The sequence below is a fragment of the Anastrepha obliqua genome, chromosome 3, assembly GCF_027943255.1.
Source record: "Anastrepha obliqua isolate idAnaObli1 chromosome 3, idAnaObli1_1.0, whole genome shotgun sequence".
In the NCBI taxonomy this organism is placed as follows: domain Eukaryota; kingdom Metazoa; phylum Arthropoda; class Insecta; order Diptera; family Tephritidae; genus Anastrepha; species Anastrepha obliqua.
Window position 1 is genome coordinate 3,111,319 of NC_072894.1, and position 13,514 is coordinate 3,124,832.

Consider the following 13,514-nt stretch of genomic DNA (forward strand, 5'->3'; position numbering starts at 1 on the left):
GTTATGTCGCAAGCGTTGGAATTCTGATCGAAATATGCTGAGTCGGTTTTACAGACCACACACAAACCCATGGCATGATCTTTATGTACTTATTATGTATTTAGGTTTAGATTCATGTTTCCATTTATGTACTTAGCTTTAGTCTTTTATTCACTCCTTTCTTATAATCAGTTTTGTCCAGACAATTGTTCAATAAAGAACGATTGGCTTTACTCCGGCACGCCGCCGTTAATATTTGATCTATTAATTTACACTGTTGAGCCACAAGGCCAATAGTCCAACAAGGGGACGAAGTCAAGTCTCCCAACATAAACATCCTAAAGCTAATTGAATTAAGAAGTGGCTGAGACGTGTCAGCAACACCCGCCGCTGGACCAAGGCATCAATACTGCTCCAGAGGGAAGTTGAATACATATAACTTATACAAGAAAATGCTTGTTTATACAGCATAAGATGTACTGACTATATGAACCGAGCCAAAAAAGCTATGGCATTTGCGGAAATCCATAAAAAATGGCAATAGAAATGGTTGGAGTTACACAAAACGACATCCAAAATAAATGGAAAAACCTCCGTAGCCAATATATGAGGGAGCTACGGTTGATAAAAAACTCGAAGAAAAATGGAAGCGGCATCAATGAGGTGTACCAAACAAAGCTTTGGTGTTTCGATCAGCTCTCATTTTTAGAAGGCCATGTAGCCACTAGACAGAGCCAAGACAATATTGAGGTAATATTAAAATGCAATGTGTTACAAATTTTAAGAAAATACAAATTGCGGTATCGTCAGACGTATACTATATGACTGATATGAAAGAATAATTAACATACGTCACAATTTTTTTTTTTTTCAGATGCCTTCTTCTTCGACTACCTCAACGTATACGGGTGCAGAAAATAGTAGCTCGAGCGTTAACGTCGAGCCATCGAAAAAACCAAAAAAGGTACATAACATTACGATTAATAAAAAAATATATCATATAATTGTTTTTTTTTTTTTAATAGAAAAGTAAGCAGTATAATCAAATGCATCAGGAGTTCTCTCAATTTAAAGAGATGATGCATAAAAAGAAAAGCTCCCGAAAATACGCCTGGTTGGGCACTTTGGTTGTAAGTCAAATGGAGGAGATAGACAACGACAAACAACAGAGCGCTGCTTGGGAAATCCAGACAGTTTTGAAAAGATATATTGATGAATCCAATCAGCGCACTCATTCATCATTACCAACTGCATCATCATCAGGCAAGGACTTGTTGCAGCTGTCTATGGAGGGAGTTTTTGACTAAGATGATTTTTGCTAGCAAAGTAGGTATAATTCATAAAACCTATGAGACATGTTTATGTTAACTTCCACTTTTTTCCGTTTCTAGATACTTGAACGCCAAAAAACTGATACTGGATTAAAAGCCACCAAATATGGAAACCTAAGTGCCTTTTGTATATAAGAGACTGTGTAATATATTTAAGTTAAGACGAAAGGATTTAATTAATATTTTAAGTAATTTTAGTTATACATGAAGTATATTTTATTTAATTTTTTTTTAATGAAGTACAAAATCTGATATACTTATATACATTTAAAAAAATTTAAAATCCAAATGAATTTAAAAAAAAATATGAGACTGTGTTATAAGCCATAATTCTTATGTAGTTTAAGTAAATTAGTTATACATGGAGTATATTTTATTTAATTTTTTTTTAATGAAGTACAAAATCTGATATAATATACTTATATACATTTTAAAAAATTTAAAATCCAAATGAATTTAAAAAAAAATATGAGACTGTGTTATAAGCCATAATTCTTATGTAGTTTAAGTAAATTAGTTATACATGAAGTATATTTTATTTAATTTTTTTTTAATGAAGTACAAAATCTGATATACTTATATACATTTAAAAAAATTTAAAATCCAAATGAATTTAAAAAAAATATGAGACTGTGTTATAAGCCATAATTCTTATGTAGTTTAAGTAAATTAGTTATACATGAAGTATATTTTATTTAATTTTTTTTTAATGAAGTACAAAATCTGATATAATATATATTAATATACTTATATACATTTAAAAAAATTTAAAATCCAAATGAATTTAAAAAAAAATATGAGACTGTGTTATAAGCCATAATTCTTATTTAGTTTAAGTAAATTAGTTATACATGAAGTATATTTTATTTAATTTTTTTTAATGAAGTACAAAATCTGATATACTTATATACATTTAAAAAATTTTAAAATCCAAATGAATTTAAAAAAAAATATGAGACCGTGTTATAAGCCATAATTCTTATGTAGTTTAAGTAAATTAGTTATACATGGAGTATATTTTATTTAATTTTTTTTATAATGAAGTACAAAATCTGATATACTTATATACATTTAAAAAAATTTAAAATCCAAATGAATTTAAAAAAAATATGAGACTGTGTTATAAGCCATAATTCTTATGTAGTTTAAGTAAATTAGTTATACATGGAGTATATTTTATTTAATTTTTTTTTTTAATGAAGTACAAAATCTGATATACTTATATACATTTAAAAAAATTTAAAATCCAAATGAATTTAAAAAAAATATGAGACTGTGTTATAAGCCATAATTCTTATGTAGTTTAAGTAAATTAGTTATACATGAAGTATATTTTATTTAATTTTTTTTTTTAATGAAGTACAAAAGCTTATATACCTATATACATTTACGTTAATAAAAAAAAAAGAAATTATTTATTATTTAACCAATCCAGTTTGCCTATATACATTTACGTTAATAAAAATAAAAGAAATTATTTATTATATTATTTAACCAATCCAGTTTGCCTTCTTCATTGAAATATTTAAGAAATTTTTGACGAACATTCTCCGCTTCACCTTTTCTCGGATTATATAATATATTCGATCCAGTTGGGCAGTTATTGTTTACAGTTTCTACATTTCCGTTACCATCAGTGTATGTTTCGCCATTTTCAATTAGATAATTATGTAAAGTACAGCACGTTAGTACAATTTTCTCTACAGTGGCCACATTTAGATTTATAGGAGCAAGAAAAACGCGAAATCGGTTCGACAAAATTCCAAATGCATGTTCCACTACATGCCTTGCCCGGGAGAGTCTTCGATTGAACATTTGTTTTTCTTGACATTGCGTGTGGTAAGGATATGGCTTCATTAAATGCACCTGCAGAGGAAATGCATCGTCTCCGACTACAACATACGGAACGCTTCGATTGTTTCCAATTACAGCTGCTTTTGGTATTTCTTTCTCATCTTGAAGAACAGTACTTAATTTGCTTTGTAGAAAAACTCCAGCATCATTACTGCGACCGTTGCAACCCACGTCAACGAAAATAAATTTACAATTAGCATCCACCAGGGCTAATAAAATTATGCTGTTAGTGCCTTTGTAATTATAATAAAAAGCTCCGTCAGCGCGTGAGGGACGGAAAGTTATATGTTTTCCATCTAATGCGCCAATGCAATTGGGGAATTGCCACTTAACCGCGAATTCTGTTGCTATAGCCTCCCATTCGGATTTGCTGCTCGGAAACTGCGAAAAAATTTGGTATTAATTGCGAAATATTTATTATATTATAAAATGTATCCATACCTTTAAATATGACGATTTTAATTTGTTAAACAAAGCACTGCATACCTCGGGAACTATCTTGCAAATTGAGGATTTGGATATTCGCGTCTGGTAATCCAAACTGGCGTAAGACTCCCCTGAAAATAAATAACTTCTTATAACAATACTACATATATCACCATCTCTTTAACTCACCAGTGCTGAGAAACCGCAGCGTCATTGCCAATTTTTCTGCTGCGGGAATCGCGTTTCTCATTGAAGTATCAGAACGTTGAATATCATCTGCAATTAGCGATAGCAAGTAATGAAATTGTCCATTTGACATCCGTAGATAATTCTTATAGCTCTGCTCATCGTGCACCAGCAACTCTTTGTTTAAAAAAGCGAATGAGCCGTGATCGCATCTGTTTTTTCGCCATTCTTTTATCCATTGCCGCTTGGACCTCTTGATAGGCAACAATGAAACTTTTTCGTCCAAATTTGCTAATCCTAATTGGAGTATACTTTAACAATTTAATGCGCACATTTTACAAGCATGTAGATGCTTACCTAAAAGTATTTCTTCTTTATCGCTGTCAGAGTCTAATTCCTCAGCCTCACCAATGCATTGCCATATGCTTTTAATCAGTTCACATTTTTCTTCGTAATCCATATTTAAGCGCAATAAACTAATATATTTCTTCACAATATAAAATTCAAACAAATCACGGCTATACGAATGAGAGAAACGTCAAAATATGCTAACGATTGTTGCCGAAAACATTTTTGCCCGTGTGTCCGCGAATGAGACATGAAAAGAGAATTTCCAGTGTCTCCCTTCCAGATGTCTCCGTGTGTAAATGGGGTGTAAGCAAACCGATATGCGACAAATATGTAACAACAACTAACTAACATGTAAAGTTCTAAGAACTAAAGAGAGTTTATTGGAATTGTATGTACACATATTGTATAAATTCAGTTATGCTTGAATAAATACGGCACTTGAAATATTAGAGTAAAGGCGAGCAGTCGCGGCTTCGTTTTTATTATACATCGAGATTAACAGGTGGCAAAAAAGCTTGCCATCTTCAAACATTTGGTGACCCCGACGTGATTAATTTCACGTTTTAGTACATCGTCGCATAAAGCATCATTTACCTGTTATTCGAACAGTAAATTAGCATCAGTTATATCGAACCATTTAATTTGTCGTTATTGGAATCGCATTTTATTTATCGCTATCAAATCAACATTTTTCGTCATTTGAAGGCGCAACTGGCACAGCTATATTATTGGGCGTTCATTGGAAGTCTCGCTTGACCTTCAAATCGTGAGCCAAGCTGTGAAGATCTTGCTGGTGCGTTGTACATGGAAGGCGCAAGCGTCAGTAGCAACAATGTATTTTTCTTCGGATATCGTACCGGGCTGCGCATTTGCACATTTGGCAGCAGCACAATCATTATAGCTAACATTTCATCGTATTTTCGGAAGCGCAGGAAGGTTTCTACATCGGCACAATTAACAGGAGTACTTTGATTGTTGTCATCGCTATATCGCTTTTAGGCACCAGGCAGTCGAAGCATATCGCAGGGAACAGTTTTTTTGTTGGTGGATCTATTCGTAAAATTTTCTTTACGCTGCGGCGCACAAACATACGAACGGTGGACAGCGGAACTTGAAGCCTGCATACAGTAAAATGCCAAAAACACACGAACAGCGTGATACAAGCGTCCCAGTAGGAAACTCGAGCGATATGTTCTTAAGACGAAAGAGCTTATGGTTCCTCAAACAAATCCGCACATTGAAGGTCGAAGCGGACGAGAATAACTTTCAAGGCCTTGATGATTCAACACTGGCAGTGAAGTTGGAGCAACTTGACAGACTACAGACTCAATTCGAAGAAACGCAGTCTCAACTTGAGAGGGAAGACATCGCGGAAATTGAAGGCGAAGCAAGGGTGATATTTTCGGAGGCATATGTGTCCTTCAAAGCGAACATTACCAAGGTACTTAGCTCGCGTTCAATATCATATGCTACATCATCTACGCGCAACTACTCTATGGTGGACGAACTAGGTGGGCACACATCATCGCGTCCAAATAAATCGAGTTTGCCGGCTTTACAGCTGCCCCGATTTAACGGAATGGTTACAGAATGGCCGGATTTTTGGGCCATGCTTCATGTTATCGTAGGTCAAGAATCGACACTGACCAACATCGAAAAGTTCCAGCACTTGAGGTCATGCCTAAGCGGCATCGCATTGGATGTAGTCCGTTCCTTTGAAATAAATGATGCGAATTACGAAAAAGCGGTAAAATTATTAAAGGCAAGATTTGACATTAAGAGAGTTCAATTTCAGGCACACATCAAAGATATTTTCGGGCTGGATAAAGTGCCCGATGGTTCAGCAGTTTGCTTACGGGAGCTCAGCGACAAGGTCACTAGTCATCTGCGTGCATTACAAACCATCGCCACAAATGAGGAGTTGCTGGATGGTTTACTCACGCATTTAGTCATCAGCAAGGCAGACATTGGTACTCAAGCGAAATGGGAAGAAGAAGCACCAACTCAAAATTTGCCTTCGTGGGATCTTGTTGCCAATTTTTTGGAAAGGAGAGTTCGCATATTGGAAAGCGTCAATACAATTACTGCAGCCCCCACAAAACAGGCGACAAGTAGAAAAAATAATCGTAGTCAATCGTTTGTTACCACTAGCGCCATCAAAAATTGTGTATTTTGCAATGCAACTCAACATACAATCTTCACTTGTTCTCTATTTTTAAACCTTTCACCTTCGTTACGCTTTCAAGAAGTTAAAAAGTATCAACTTTGCATTAATTGTCTAAAAAAGGGACATGTCGTCAAAAATTGTAAGTCAAGCAGCTGCAAGCATTGCTCAGCTAAGCATAATACACTTCTTCATTTTTCGCAATCTCCGCAAACAATTTCGCAAGACACAGGTGCACCTCCTAGTGCCAAGACATCCCTTGTCGTAGGGCATCCCGAGCAGACCTTTCACCCATCTCCTAAAGGTGTAGTAATGCTAGCCACTGCCATTGTGATGCTAAAAAGTCGTCAAGGTACTTTCATATTATGCAGAGCCCTACTTGATTCCGCTTCTCAACTTCATTGCATAACAGCAAATATGGCTAATCAGTTGCAAATTAAGAAGTCAAAGGCTACTACACATATTTCGGGAATCGGTCAATCAGACATAACCTCGAGCGAGTATGCAACTACGCTATAACAATCGGTAGATCGTACATATTCAACACCTATTTCGGCCGTTGTTGTGCCAACAATAACCACATATCAACCTGAAGCAAACATCTCGAACGTCGAATGGAAGATTCCATCCAATATCTCGTTAGCGGATCCATCTTTTTTCAAATCCCAGAAAATTGATCTTTTGATCGGAGCTAGTCTGTTTTTTGAGCTGCTATGCGTAGGACAAATTCGCATAAGCAAAGGCCTACCGGTACTGCAAAAAACAAAGTTAGGTTGGGTCGTGTCAGGAAATTTCGATTGCTCCTCAACTAAATTTGTACACTCCGTTGCTATTAGGGAATGCACATCTGATCGAATGGATTGCGACCTTAATGAGTTAGTCAAAAAATTTTGGGAGGTAGAGGGACACACTATGCAAAATGTGAAGCGTTCTAAGGAAGATTTGGCCTGTGAAGAACACTTTATCAACAATTATTGTCGATTAAATTCAGGAGAATACTTAGTTAGTTTGCCTTTTAAATCAAGTATTTCGCAATTAGGCGATTCTTATTCGCAAGCAGTACGTCGTTTTCAAAATCTCGAGAAAAGATTCACACACAACTCCGAGTTAAAGGAACAATATTCTAAGTTCATAACTGAATATGCTCAACTTAAACATATGTCACCGGTAGGAGTCATTCCCACGGGTATTCACACAAACTTCCTACCTCATCACTGCGTGATAAAGGCAGACAGCACCACCACTAAATTGCGCGTAGTATTTGATGCGTCCGCTCCCACCAGTTCTGGATTTTCGTTGACCGACCTGTTGATGTCAGGTCCAACAATACAATCCAGATTAATTGACACGTTGTTAAGATTTCGATCGCACAAATTCGCTTTGACAGCCGACATTTGCAAAATGTATCGGGCCGTCAAGATATCCAAATCTGATAGTTTTTTGCAGTGCATATTATGGCGCGATAAACCCAACCAGGAGTTCAAGATATATAAGCTAGATACAGTCACTTATGGTACCAAGCCCGCTGCATTTCTGGCCATTCGGGCAATGCAGCAGCTCGCAATTGAGGAAGCAAGGAACTATCCCCTTGGTTCAGAAATCGTCTTGCGCGACTTCTATGTCGATGATTTAATATCAGGCGGAGCGTCTGAGAAACAAGTGTTGCAAATAATGACACAGACGGAGCAGCTTTTAAAAAGGGGTAACTTCATACTAAGAAAATGGTGCTCTAAACATTTTGCGAAAAATTGACCCAGCACATCGTGAGAAATTTTTAAAGTTCGGGGATGGCATTGATATCACTAAAGCCTTAGGGCTGGCATGGGACCCTAAACGCTATCATTTTCTTTTCCTCTGGGATCCACTTCCTGAACCGGCACGAGCAACGAAACGAAACGTCTTATCAGTAATTGCTAGATTTTACGATCCACTTGGCCTCATTGGTCCCGCTGTGCTAAAGGCTAAGATTTTTTTACAAAGTTTGTGGAAAGAGAAGCTAGATTGGGACGAAAGCATTCCTCAGTCATTACACTTTGCTTGGATTCAACTCTGTGCGAATTTGAATTTTGTGGAAAAAATGAGCTTCCCTCGTTTCGTTGGGCTGGATGCAGACAAAATTCAAATACACGGATTTTGCGACGCCAGTATGGCAGCCTATGGAGCCTGCGCTTACGTTCGATCACAAATTGGCGGCGAAGTTCGCACATCTTTGCTCTGCTCCAAATCTCGCGTTGCACCATTGAAAACACTCTCAATTCCAAAATTAGAGCTGTGCGCTGCAATGTTGTTAGCCGAGTTGCTAAATTCTATCCAAACTTTAGGTCCTTTTAAGGGTGAATTCTTCTGCTGGTCAGACTCCACTATTACCCTATCGTGGGTAAGTAGTGTTGCCGCTAATTTTAATGTATTTGTCGCCAATCGGATAAGCAACTTTCAAGAACTAACTCAAGGTATGTCGTGGAGGCATGTGCCAACCGAACTCAATCCAGCAGATATCTTATCAAAAGGGGCCTCTCCCAAGGAACTTGATGCAGCTACAGTATGGAAGGAAGGACCATCATATTTGAAAGAGGATGAAGCCAAATGGCCTAAAATAAGGCAAGTAGACAACGCATTACTTGAAAGGAAGAAAACAATTTTGATCTTGATACCTAAAATCATCGACTATACAATTGACTGCAAACATATACATAAATTTCGTTTTATGAGAATAGTGGAGTGCCCGGGGGTTTTGACCTCGGATCTCTGAGGGACTGAATGAATTGCCATGTAACCATCAGGATTTTCTTTTGTATGCTCTAAATTGTAACTTCTACCAATATTATATTGTGCAATTAATTTTTTCATTGTTTAAACAAAAAAATATGAAAAATTAATATATTGGAGCATAATATAATATTTAGTTGGAAATAATTTTTTTTAGTTCTACGTTAAATTTTACTTAAATAGATAAAGAAATACATCTTCCCAACGTTATATATTATTGGTTATATTATGGCTGGAAGTGGGATAAAAGAAGTTCTTTCTACCATTTATGCAGAAAATACGATTGATCACATAACGTCAGGACGTGCCTATGCTAGAGCAATACGTGCTCATACCTTATTGCAGCAGGCTTTATCACAATTAATTTTTGAAGATCTTAAGGAAAATAATGCGGATTTTTTAAATGTATTGAATGACGAATAAATATCGATGATTTTTGAAATGTTCAATTACAATGAAATTACAGAAAATCAAGGATTTCAAATGCTGAGTAGAATTTTTGAAGATAAGTTAGTTGAGCTTGAAAATAAAGATAAAACATCAAAACTATGTATTACGTATTTTCGAATGGTAACAATATTGAAAGACTTCATTGCTGCCGACCTTATGGGGGATTGGAATTTACACCTACATAGTACTGAGCTGATGATTCCACTATTCGACGCATCAGGACATTTTCCCTATGCGAAGGCTGCACAAATTTATCTGCAAGATATGAAGGAATTACAGTGTAAAATGGATCCAGCAGAGTTCGAAAAATATACAACAGGATATTTCACATCTAGGCGATCAGATATTTTTTTTCTGGTATTGCAAGTGATCAGACTTTAATGAAAGGAATAAGCGTCGAAGGGGGTCCTTTTGAACGAGGTGCCACTGAAAGTGTAGTTTATAAATGGATCAGAGGAGTTATTTATAGAAAAGATATTATTGAAAGCATAGAAAATTTTTGTGACATATCTTTCAATAAAAGTCATCAACGCAGTGATTCTACAGATGCTAGAATTGAAAGGGATGGTATCGATGTAAAAAGATTGGTAGACTTTTTCAAAGAACACAGTCCTTTTCCTGATACAGATGCAATTATGTCAATTGCCACTGGAATTACCGGTAATAAAAGTATAAATTGTTACAATGCTTTTGAAGAAGGTTTAAAAGTTATGAAGAAAATCGAAGGGAAAAATGTACGCGAATTGAAGTTATTAAGGAAAGATAAAATAAATTCTCTATTGGCTAAAAATAATAAAATAAAAATTCATGACAATGTTATTCCCGTTGATCCATTGTTGCTGTTTCAACGTATTTGTGTGTTGAAAAAAACAGATTATGAACTAAAAACTTATATGAATTATGAACTGGCACCATATCCACTTGCTCTGTTTGAAGATGGCCAACTGCGAAAAACAAAAAAGTCAACTTTCTACGAATTATTCCCAGAAATTCAGATTAATTTGAAAAGCTTAGAAAATGTTCATTATGTTATTGATGGAGGCATGTTGTTATATCGTTGCAAATGGCAATTAAATGAAACATTCAAAATGATATGCGAACATTACGTAAGATATTTGAGGAATAATTATAATAACGCATACGTAGTATTTGATGGATATAAGAAGCACGGTATTAAATCTGCTGAAAGGAATCGTCGCGCACTAAAAAATATAAGTACAGATATTGAATTTGATGAAAATATGCCGTTAAAAATCGCTCAAGATAAATTTCTAACGAATAAAAAACATAAATCTCGCTTAATCGAAATGTTAAGTATAAAATTAGCTGATAACAATATTTTTACATGCCAAGCGGAAAGCGATGCAGATAAAATAAATGTTGATACAGCAATTAGTTTAGAATCTCAAAATATTGTTGTAATTTCTGAAGACATTGACGTCTTGGTTGTGTTAACGTTATTGGCGCCTACTGATCGTGAAATATATTTTTTAAAACCATCCCGAGGCAAAGTTAACCAACAAATATTTTCATTGAAAAGTTTAGAAAAATCTCTACCAGCATCTAAAGAACATGTTCTATTTTTACATGCTTTCACGGGCTGTGATACTACTTCTGCGTTTTACAATAAAGGAAAAATTAAGTTTATCAAAAATTTTGAGAAGCGGAATGATCTACATGACTCAGCAGCAGTATTTAAAAATGTACATGAAGATGCAAATAATATATTTCAAGCTGGTATTACATGTATTTTGGGACTGTATGGTGGTTCGGCAAAAATTACAGATTTGAATACATTCAGGTTCAATTATTTCATCAAAGCAACTGCCAAAGACACAAGTGTTCTTTTATCTTCGTTACTTCCCACATCTGATGCAGCATTTGAACACTTTAAACGGGTTTACCTACAAATTCAGATGTGGTTAGGGAATGATTTAATCATCGAAAATTGGGGATGGAACTATTCCAATAATACCTATCATCCAATATTTACGAATCAATTACCTGCTCCGGAAAATTTATTAAAAATGTTATTTTGCAATTGCAAAAAAGGATGTGGAGCTGCATGCGGATGCCGAAAAAGTGGATTATACTGCAGTGTAGCATGCTTACAGTGCAACGACGACAGCTGTCTAAATGAGACATCCTAGGTTTTAACGTTTTTAACGCTCCAGACACTCCACTAAAAGTCGTTTTGAATGTTAGAAAAGTGAATTTGCTGAATACGCTCACTTAAGTAGGAGAAAGCAAGATGTCGAACGTTCCCGTTCGTTTGCTTTGTTTGCTTTGTCGTTCGTTCCGTGCTTTCGCTTTCAGTTCATTCAATGCAATGAGCAAGGTAACGACAAATGAGCAAGGTAACGGCAATGAGCAAGGTAACGACACATTTTTTCGTGCGTGCAGCCTGTTAAATCGAATTATAAGACGTTATCACGTCAAAAAGAATTTCGTGTTTTAAGTTTACTTTACCTCCTGATGGGGAAAAATGCCGTTCAAGCGAAGCTATGGGGGACTCCGCTCTATCCGAAACAACAATAAAACGATGGTTTGTTGACTTCAACCGATGATGCACAACGCAGTGGACGTCCAAATAAGGAGGTAACCCCAGAAAACATCAAATCTGCAAAGTCGTTTTGAATGTTAGAAAAGTGAATTTGCGTGAGTTAGCTGACATCGTAAAGATATCAAAAGAACGTGTTGGCTTTACATTGCATGAGCATTTGACTATGAGAAAGCTCTGTTCGAAGCAGCGCGACACCCAATTTTGTTCGCTGTTGATCAAAAACAAGTAAATCACAAGTTAATCAAAACAATGCCAAAACTACTTGAATTGAACTTCGAATTGCTCTCCCCGTATTTGCCAGATTTGGCTCCAAGCGACTACCGGCTGTTCGCAGACCTAAAAAAATGCTCGCCGGTAAAAAATTTCACTCGATTGAAGAGGCTATCGCTGAAACTAAGGCCTATTTTGAGGCAAAAGTCTTTCTACAAAAGCGGTATTGGAATGTTAGAGTGGGGCTGGACTGATTGCGTTGTTCTTGATGGAAATTACGTTGATAAAAAAAATAATTTTGAACAAAAAAAAAATAATTTTGAACAAAAAAAAACATATTTTCTTTGTTAGGCCTGGGGCTTTTCATTTTGATATAGGTAGATACTAGAGTTGTATTTCGAACTACAAGTAATACGACTTCTTCCCCCAAATATCAGTCCATGAACAACAGATTGTTTGCTGAGCTTTGGCTTTCCCCTACGGGGTAATTATGACATGAAAAAAAAATCGAGAAATCAGTTCTACATAAATATGTATAACCACAAAGCTGTGGATCAGGAAATTTGAGTATCATATCGAGAAAATTGAATATCAGTCTCTTATATAAGATATGGAAGTATTTCTCAATATGACATACGGAAATATTTAATAAATAAAGAGAGAAACTACATACAATAGGTTGGTCAAAATCTTTATTTCTATTGTATTTTACTAAAGGGCTGGTGCTTATAACAGGTAGGTTTGACAGCCGCATTGCACATAGGAACAGCGATGCCACTTAGACTACAAAATGGGTCCGTTGTGAGCCGCAGGGGCTGGGCTACATTTCCCCTTCCAGATTGATGCTCATAATAAACTTATATAATATAAATTTATACCCAAATGCAAGTAAATCTGTCTCCACACTTTTTTACAAATATTCACTTTGCAATTGTCAAGGGGAGTATAAACACAGGTGAGTTAACACAAAGCCCACCTTTCCAGAAGCATACCACGGGTAATCAATGGTTGTTAATGACACAGTGGCCAAATACCCAGATGAACCTAATATCAAAGAATTCGAATGCGATTGAAAATACAACCAGGTATTCCCAAACCAGTGCCGCTTTACTGTCGGAGTAGATATTTATTTCCATGAGCAGTGAGCAGCCAATAAGCTGATTTTTTAATTGCGGCTACCTCTGCTTGAAATACAGTGCAGTGATCCGGTGGCCTGTACTTGGGTCTGAATACC

General features: G+C 35.9%; 1 protein-coding gene across 1 annotated transcript; it reads right to left on the reverse strand.

The window, feature by feature from the left end:
* Positions 1–2,732: 2,732 nt before the first annotated feature.
* LOC129240478 (uncharacterized) lies at positions 2,733–4,236 on the reverse strand. Its single transcript, XM_054876304.1, has 5 exons — positions 4,134–4,236; positions 3,780–4,073; positions 3,606–3,721; positions 2,856–3,545; positions 2,733–2,750 (listed from the first exon to the last, which is right to left on the reverse strand). Exons 1-5 carry the CDS (start codon positions 4,234–4,236, stop codon positions 2,733–2,735), a joined length of 1,221 nt encoding a protein of 406 aa, XP_054732279.1.
* Positions 4,237–13,514: the final 9,278 nt, after the last annotated feature.

Excerpts from the sequence above, each read along its gene's own strand:
- LOC129240478 (XM_054876304.1), bottom strand. The coding sequence starts at position 4,236 with ATGGATTACGAAGAAAAATGTGAACTGATTAAAAGCATATGGCAATGC. Across the intron at positions 4,074-4,133 it reads TAAAGAAGAAATACTTTTAG|GATTAGCAAATTTGGACGAA; the intron begins GTAAGCATCTAC and ends TACTCCAATTAG. Across the intron at positions 3,546-3,605 it reads TAAAATCGTCATATTTAAAG|TTTCCGAGCAGCAAATCCGA; the intron begins GTATGGATACAT and ends ATTTTTTCGCAG.